This window comes from Onychomys torridus, chromosome 19, assembly GCF_903995425.1.
Source record: "Onychomys torridus chromosome 19, mOncTor1.1, whole genome shotgun sequence".
Lineage (NCBI taxonomy): Eukaryota > Metazoa > Chordata > Mammalia > Rodentia > Cricetidae > Onychomys > Onychomys torridus.
The window spans coordinates 25,193,261-25,202,332 of NC_050461.1; the positions used below are offsets into that span (position 1 = coordinate 25,193,261).

The 9,072-nt window shown below is 41.0% G+C and overlaps 1 protein-coding gene across 4 annotated transcripts in view; it reads left to right on the forward strand.

Moving 5' to 3' along the window:
* Trmt11 (tRNA methyltransferase 11 homolog) overlaps positions 1-5,365 on the forward strand; it is a 51,293-nt gene extending 45,928 nt beyond the window's left edge. For 2 of the 4 annotated variants that reach the window (XM_036168955.1, XM_036168958.1), the window contains one exon: positions 3,697-5,363. In XM_036168955.1, the coding sequence (XP_036024848.1) occupies positions 3,697-3,831 (135 nt within the window). In that variant the 3' untranslated portion in view covers positions 3,832-5,363. Of the gene's footprint in view, positions 1-3,696 lie in introns of all 4 variants that reach the window. The other 2 variants (XM_036168956.1, XM_036168959.1) reach the window with 2 other exon arrangements.
* The last annotated feature ends 3,707 nt before the right edge of the window (positions 5,366-9,072 follow it).

The window sequence follows — 9,072 nt, forward strand, 5'->3', positions numbered from 1 at the left end:
TGAGGACTCTTTAGTTCCTTTTCAGTCTAAACAGTGGGACGTATTTTTGGGGATACATTATTAAAAATACATTCTTAGCTAGACAGTGGTGGCACATGTCTTTAATCCCAGCACTTGGGAGGCAGAGCCAGGTGGATCTCTTTGAGTTCAAGGCCAGCCTGGGCTACCAAGTGAGTTCCAGGAAAAAAGTGCCAAGCTACACAGAGAAACCCTGTCTCGAAAAACCAAAACCAACCAACCAAACAAAACAAAACAAAAACATTCTTTATAGTCCAGAGTGTCATTAGTTCCACTTGAAATGGCCATTTCAAGTCTTACTGCAGGACATGTAGTTGTTTCTTTTCTGGATAATTTATTCTCCCTTAAATTCATCTACAACTTATAAGAGATTGGAGCACTTTCCTTTTAATACCCTTTGAAGTCCTTCCAATGCTGCATTTTATGTAGAGTTAAGTTGAACACAATTTTAAATAGAATTATCTAGGTGTAATGGCACATGGCTATAATCCAGAGATTATTCTGGAGGCAAAGACATGAAGATGGAGATTTCAAGGACAATCTGGGCTGTAAATAGTGACACTCTGCCTCAGAAGTGAAAACAGTACAACACACGTGATTAACCTGACCGTAGGCTGCTTTGTGAATTTCTCATTCTACACAATGACTTGCAGTTCTGGTTTTGCACACAGTTGATGGTGCCACCTTAGACTCAGAAGTGCGTGCCTATTTTCCTGTGCCTGCATCCTGTATGGGTGAAATGATGTACACAAATGATAATGCCGTGTAAGTAACAAGGTCGTCCTGGACATAGGGGAGTTGTATGATCGTAGGTGTTCTCAACAGTCTACTCAGCTGGAAACAGTTTTAGTCCACATCAGGAAATCCCATGAAGAAGGGCTGTCTGCATCAGCCAGCAGAGGGTGGTGTACACATAAGAGTCAGCCACTGGCCTGTGCGGCTCCTTTGGCAAGTGTTAGAATTCCTAGATGGCTTATGTTTAGAATTAGCAGTACTGATAGCACAGCGGTAAAGGATTCTGTGTAAAGTGGAGCTCTGAAGTGTGTGCTACCATAACGTTGCTGTTTCAGGAGGAATGGCCTCTAAATGTCAAACTCCATTTGAAAGGACCCACTAATCTACCATGTGGGAAACTGACTCAGTCATCTCTGTGTTCATATAACTTGGAGCTTTTAAGAAGGACAGAAGTATAATGAAAAAAGCATGAGCTTTTGATGTCTGACTCAGGCTGCAGTCTGGCGGGACTGCGTTCCAGCTGTATGGCTTGTGGCAGATTGTTAAAGCTCTTTCAATCTCTCTTTCTCCATCTCCAAAATGTAGATGAAAAGAATGCAGAAAATTAAATAATTACCTTAGACAAGACTCGGTTGATAACAAAGACGTCGTAGTTCGTTTTTGAATGAACTTGTCTGTGTCTTGTAACATTCACAGTCGCTGACTGTTTTTGAGCGGTGAGAGGTCTGCGCGCCCTTGGGTTCTGTGCCTTCCTGCTGACACTTAGCTCCTGCTTAAGAAGCGGCAGCAGACAGTGGTGAAATGAGACGGAGCACTTGGTTGGTTTCTGGCTCTTGCTGCTCTTGCTGCTCTAGGGCACTATTATCACTGAATTGGGCAGATCTCTCCTTCCCTCTTCGCCACCACAGTTTTCACTTTGGGGGTTTCCTGTGTGCCTTTTTTTTTTTTTTTTAACTTCATATGCATGCAGTATTTCATGTTTATTAAAAATGTACAGAATTGAGGTTCTGGGATATATACATGACACCATGATTGATAGCTGTAGACAGGTCTGGAACTGTTAGAAAAGCCAAGTCAAGCCCCATGCATGCATGCTTGAGTGAATGAGGAAGCCCAAGGATTGTTGCTTCTGGATACTCTTCTTTCAAAGAAACACACTGGCCTTGAAGATACTGAGTTTTAAAAAACAAAAAAACAAGAGTGGGGTGGGGGAGGGGAAACAAGACAGCAAAACAAAACTTCCAGATATTCCTGATGGAAATGGGCAGAGAATGTGAATAGAAAAGAGTAGTGGACAGAGTTGGAAAAACAGAGATGGAAAATACCTGCTCAACTGTGAGCTTGGTTAAAGGGAACTCAAGGTAGATGGGCGAGGAGAGAAAGAGGAAACAAATGGAATTTGATGTCATTTGATGTGGCATTTCTGTGTATGTGATGATAGATGTCCCGTGCGGAACATTTTTCAGTGAGGGTGTTTCCACACAGGTGGAAACTTTAGCCACAGTCCCTGAACTGTCTGGCTTAGCTCAAAGCAAGACGTAACCACCGCCAGACCCTGGGCTGCTCAGGGATTTTGGAGCTTTGGGGCTCCATGAGTTTCTGTAATGTTCTGCTTCACAGTCGGGGGACAGTCGATCTTGAAAGTGGTCATTTGAGCGCGGGACTCATCCACTTACCCGACACTGATTGCCCCCACTGATTGCATTTCAGTGGCTAATGGCCCTAGACCCACTTTCGTATGTCTTTGCTGCCTTGTCGCTGTGGCACTGAGGAAAATACAATCTTTTAGGGTTGATTTTGCCCTTACTGCTCAGACTCCCATTTTTTTGTTTTTCCTTATGAGCCTAGATGGATGGTTGAAATTGTGGTGTGACATTTTCATCTGTGCCTATACTGCGCGTTGGCACTTTCTCATTCTGTAGCCCCAGTTTATCTTACTCGTCTCCTTCAGTTCAACGGCAATTTACTTGCCAAACTATCTTTTTGGTCTGTAGAGGAAGCCTGGTTCCCACAGTGCTTGACTTTTGTCTTCTCCTCCTTGATGAAGTCATGTTAGAAGCTTGGGTCAGAGAGACATGCTCCCTGGCTCTGTGGAAGTCTGGTGTACCTAATCCTCCGAGGGACTTGTTGCTGCTGTACTGATTCTTGTGCCAGAGAACAAAGCAAGATGTCATTCAACAAAGTGATGTGTAAATTTGAACTAAACTCCCCAAAGTCCATGTATATGGAGTAGGAATTTAAAGAAATGCATAGGACGTCGGACTTTATTTTTCCATAGGTTTGCTTCACAACTTGAAATCGTTTGTGAAATGGAGTGAGAAGCTAATGTTCCATGACTTCCATCAGTCTTCTCTCATCTACACTGGAATGCTGGGTCATTCTGACCCAGATTGACTTTTCCAGTGCCGGGTGACTGTCTGTCTGAGTACCAGTCCTTGTCTGTCTGTGAAGTCTACATGCACAGAGCTCCATCTTCCCCTGTTATCTGCATCTCCTGTGTTGGAATCCTTTGTTATACTAATGATGTGGGTATAGTGTGGAGCTTTGTGTTATTTTACGCCATCACACAACTACCAGAGTTCCTTGGTCCACACCTTTCTCCTGGAGTAGAAACTTCTTTGGTATTAGCCCTAGCCCCGATGATTTCAATGTGTGTTCAACCAGGAATGACAAGGTAGTTGTAGTCTGACCATGCTCTCTGGAATTTTCTCTCTGCCCTGAGTGATGACATAGTCTCTTCCGTGCAGAGCTCTGAGAATCCGGTGAGGTGAAGTGAAGCTGCTTTGAATTCCCAAGTGTGATGCAGATGTAGACTGTTCGCACAGGAAAGCCAAGCAAATGGACCTTGGGGTGTGGCTTTGCTTTAGAGTAATGACTGCCATGGTTAAAGGCTAACTGAAGAAATAACTGACATGTCTTTATATTTTGTATTTTCTATCCTAGCAGAACCGGGACCAGTATTCAAACCTGCTGAGTGACCATTTTCTGCCATACCAAGGTCATAATTCCTTTCGAGAGAAATATTTTAGTGGTGTAACAAAAAGAATTGCCAAGGAAGAAAAATCTAGCCAAGAGTGAAAATATGATTGACAATCAAGAAAGAATTTTGAATAGCAAAGACTTTTGGAAATGAATTTGTGTGTATGATCTAGAAAATGCTGTGCTGTTTTTGTATAAATAACTGCTATGAATCAAAACTGAATAATTTCAGAATGATCTTTGTTTTAGAGACAATTTTGATGGGCCTTTTGGACCTTGTTAAGTTTTAGGGACTGATACATATAGATGGACTTGGTGTTTATATTTTTTACAAAGAAAATATTGTTAACTTTTTAGCCATATCTGCCAGACATATAGTAGTCAATTAATAGTGCTTTGGAATATTTTCATTTTGTAAATTTGCTTGGTTTGGTTTTTAGTTGTAACGGTTTTTCATTGCTACCAGTAAACTTTACTGAGGATTTCTAAAAATTGTGTGGTACTCAATATTTTTCATCTCATCTCCCGGAAAGCTTTGGGGAAATTGAATGTTTGACCCTCGGTTTCATACTGGTCAGAACAACAGTGGTTGTACTGCTGGGAGGCGGGCTAAGGCCTGAGAACTGCAGAGAGGTTCCAACCCTAACACCTCCAAGAGCCTGTGCGTCCGCACTGCGTCTGCATCACATCTGCACCTTGAATTTGCTCCTGCATTCCTAAAACTTGACTGTTGGTCAAGTTAACTAACTACCCTGAATTTTTGGTGTAGAAAGTAACCAGTAGTTAAATTCAGGAACAACAGCTCAAGTCCCTGATGACCGACCCCCTAATGGTTTGAAGCCTAATCAGTACTCTGTGAAACAGAAGCTGTATTTTTCTTGAAGGGGAAACTTTGCTGAGTCTACATTGTGTCCATCGTGGAAATATCTTCTTTGAAAACCACTGAACCCATTAATTCTGGATGCTAATAGTTTTGCTTTTGGTGGTCAAATGTACCTCAGCATGGCGGCAGTAAATGGATACTTCCTGTCTAACCAGAGCCTATTTTTATTTGTGTTATTATTGTTATTATTATTTTACTGTGACTGCTGAGTTTTATGAACTCACAATATTAACTTACATGGCTTAGGAGCTGCAAAAGACCAATGCTACTGAGTGGGGTCAGGCGTTCCACTGTGGTCCTGTCTTGTCATGCGTGCAGCACTGGATTTCAGCACGTCTAAAACCTTTCCTGATTGTTTTGTTTGGGTTTCTGGATGCTATTTGTGGTACACTGGGGAAAATTTAAAAGTATTCAAGGCTGATTTATTTGCAGTATTTCTGTTATACACCATCGTATTTTTAAGTTTTTGAGGTTAGGTGGGGGATGGGTATGAAACTGTGTAGCTGACGCAGTTGGAATCTGAGATTTTTAGTTTAACCCCTTTTTGTGGACTGTCTCAAAACTTCATCCAAATAAGTTCTAGAAATTCACATTAATTTTAGACACTTTGTCCTTAAAAATAAACTCATAGTAAAAAAAATTATTAACGTTACTATTAATTGAAGTCTTCTGGACATCAATTCTTCCAACTATAAGGTTTCTTTTCATATTTATGAGCAAGTTCAGCTTCCTGTTCCTGAATGTCAAAGTTTAAGCATATGTAGTTGCTTTAAAAATGAAACTCATAAGTGATGGAGAAACTTGGTAACTTCCAATCAATTTTGATTTTAGGATATAGGTCTTCAGTGGTCTCCCTCTTTTGTAAAATTTTATTTATTATTTTTATTATCATCATTATTAATTTGTGTGTGTGTGTGTCTGTGTGTGTGTGTGTGTGTGTGTGTGTGTGTGAGAGAGAGAGAGAGAGAGAGAGAGAGAGAGAGAGAGAGAGAGAGAGAGAACCACTCTCGGGACTCTATAGATTCTGGGGTTTGGGGATTGAATTTAGGTTGTTAGATTGGGGCACAAAGTACTTTTACCGACTGAGCCATCTTGCTGACCCTCAAGTGTTCTTATTCTAAAAATAAACCTTCTATTTGCTGTAAGTTACAGATCATTTTGTTTGGTAGGGAACCTTTCCTCCTGTGTTCACCAGTAGGAATATCTCCTAACAAGATGCCAGTGTTCACAAAAACCTATAGTTTGAATTTGCAGTATTCTGGAAGGGAACTGTAGGTGGTCTGTGGACTGGCCTACTTCATGTTTATAATATGACAAAGTATGTAATTTTGTTTCTGGCATATATTAAATAGCCATAAAATCCAGATGGTTACCTCAGTGGTGCCTCATCAGAAGCACCTCCTTCCTGTCCATTTTGTTGAGTAACTTTTTTTTTTTTTCTGTGATAGCTGTGGGGAAATTGTGGAGTAGGTGGTCTTGGGTTTGTTTAGCCAAAGTGGCTAGAAGATTTTTTTTTTCCGACTTTAAAATCTGGTAAAGTTTTCTCAGCCTCTTCCTGCCCAGCATGAGCCTGTCTTGAGCCAATTTCCAACCAGTTTCCTTCTGACTAACTCTTTAAATACATGGACTGAGCAATAAAGCAGTTTGAGACTCTAGGCTCTGGGGGGAACTCAAGGCTGCCACTACTTCCTTTTGAGAAAGCTCTCTCAAATCTTGAGGTCCCCTACACGTGAAGGAAAAAGGAGGATTCTAATGAAAAAACTGTTGAATTTGATGCAGAAAAGTAAAATGAGTTAATGTCACTGACTGTTGTACTGGCAATGTTATTTGACTGGATTGGAAATTGGAGTTTTGAGGCATAGAAATATCTTTTTTTTTTTATTAAGAGATTTTCTATTCATTTTTACATATCAACCACAGATTCCCCTGTCCTCCCTCCTTCCCCCACCAACCTCCTCCCCTCCCAACCCAACCCCCATTCCCACCTCCCCCAAGGCAAGGTCTCCCCTGGGGAGTCAGCAGACCCTGGTAGATTCAGCTGAGGCAGGTCCAAGCCCCTCCTCTCTGCACCAAGGCTGAGCAAAGTGTCTCAGCATAGGCACTAGGTTCCAAAAAGCCAGCTCATGCACTAAGGACAGGTCCTGGTCTCACTGCCTGGGGGCCCCCTAAACAGTTCAAGCTAAACAACTGGAGACATAGAAATACCTTTTAAGGTACTGTGTTCTATACTCAATATACATTAAAAGCAGGGGGTAGACTTTCTTTTAGCATCAGGAAATTCAATGTTAACGCTGTATTACCTAGATGCCAATATAAGCAACTCTATCTTTTGAATAAGATGCCTTTGATGTTAAGTGAGCTTTAACATGTTATGTTGGAAATACCAAGCACTTCTTATCCAAAGAGATGTGGAATACATAATAATGTTTGTTTATTTAAAATTAGAGATGATTGTTTGAGAAATTACCTTTCTATGCCATTTTTTGTTCTCTTGAAAAAGCACATAAACCCCACATCAGTCATTCTTTTATTGTATTACGTATGTGTACATGATGTGTGTGTGTGTGATGTGTGCACATGTGTGTTATGTGTGGGTATGTATAGAGTTCAGAGGACAACCTTGGATGTCCTCACCTTCTACTTTGCCTGAGACAGTCTCCTTGTTTGTCCCTGCATAGCCATGTCAAGCTTGCTTGCCTAGGAGCTCTCCGGGAGTCTCCTGTCTCTTCCCATCTCACCTTAGGAGAACTGGGATTCCACACTACTGCTAACCCCAGCTCCCTATGGGTCCTGTGTATTTGAACTCTGATCTTTCCACTTGCATGGTAAGCACTTCACCCATTGAACCATCTCTCCAAACTTCTGGCAGTTCTTACAGTTAAAAAACCAAAAAACTTTGTAAATAAAGCTGAACATAAAATTCAGTGCAGGGTAAGGATGGAAAGGAGGTGGGTGTTACCAAGGAAACTGTTGACCTTATTGCTGACCTTTCTGACCAAAAGAGAATAAATTACACCAAAGTGAAAACCTTGGCACTTACTTTTGCAAGAATATGGTTTTGCTCCATTACAAAGATGCTTAGAAAACTAAACACTTGCAAGAAGCATTTCCCCCCTTAGGATTGTATTCATAGAATAAGTGAAGTTCACATTCAGTTCCAACTTTCCCACTCCCATTTTTCTCAGATATTTATCAAGTAATGTGGTTTATAATCCAAACAAAAAAAAGTGCCTTAATCCAGAACATACACACGGACACGATAACACTAGACTGATGCTGTTTGTACTTTGCTAAAACATTGAGATGGTCTCTAAAACAGAGTGCTTTGCACACATAAAGTCTAGAGTGTAAAGAATTATAACGGAATGATAAACATATCTGTGATTCTATCTAGCCATAGAATCAGAGAAACAGCACATTCCTGTCTGTCCTTTGGGGTGAACAAACTTAGAAAGAACCTGACTGTTCCCTTAAAAGAGGCCTGCCTCGGGTCGTGCATATGTTTCCTTGTGTGGGAAAAGCACATTGACATTTACATGTAATTGAGGCCAACCTGGAATTTGGCTTTTATCCCTTCCTTCATAAGCCATTGTGGAAAGGCTCTTAGGATGGAGTTTAGTTGTTATGGCAGTCTCTTAAGAAGACTGAGTCATAGAACAAAATGGAGCTTAACAGATGAATGTTGGGTGCGCCATCCTCCTTTATGTAACTCATAACCCAGTTTCTTGGGATATTGGGATGTGCTTGGTATATTTTTGTTGTAGACTTTGAAATATAAGTTAATCGTGTTGGAGTCATGGTGAACTGAATTCCTTGAGAACAATCGACTGACATTTTGACCTATAACTTTTGTCTGTAGTCAAGCCTCCTCAACCTTCGTAAGGGTTTATCAGGAGAACTGTTTTAACTAACACATAGTGTCATCCATGAAGATTAGCTGGGCCTGTATGTGAAGTTCAGCAAATTAAAAGGAAAGAAGAAAAAGGAAAAGGAAACCCGAAATGTCAGTGGTACTTGTGAATTTGGAGTTGTGCTTTGATGGCCATTCTAGTTGTAAATTGTTGAACTGGGTCAAGACGGTCTGAGTTGGACTGAGTAAAGGCTAAAATCTGTGAGCCCCTTAATGCTCATAACTCATGGACTGGAACCCAGATAGCTACACATACCTGTGATACTAGTTTTCTTGAGGCTGAGACAGGAGGATCGTGGGTTTGAGGCCAGCTTGGGCTCATAGTGAAATCTGGTCTCACAAATGAAACAGCAATCATGGACTGAATATTTCACTACAAAGTGGAGTGCATTCAGTACAAACAGCAAATAGTGGGAGTTGGGGGGCCAGTGGTGGTTTTGTTATTTGCATTTTTCTGTAACATACACTTTTGAGGAGCAGTTAGTTCTCCATAGAACTCTTGCATTCTCTATGTCTATCTAAGTGAGGCAGATACCTAAGCCATAAT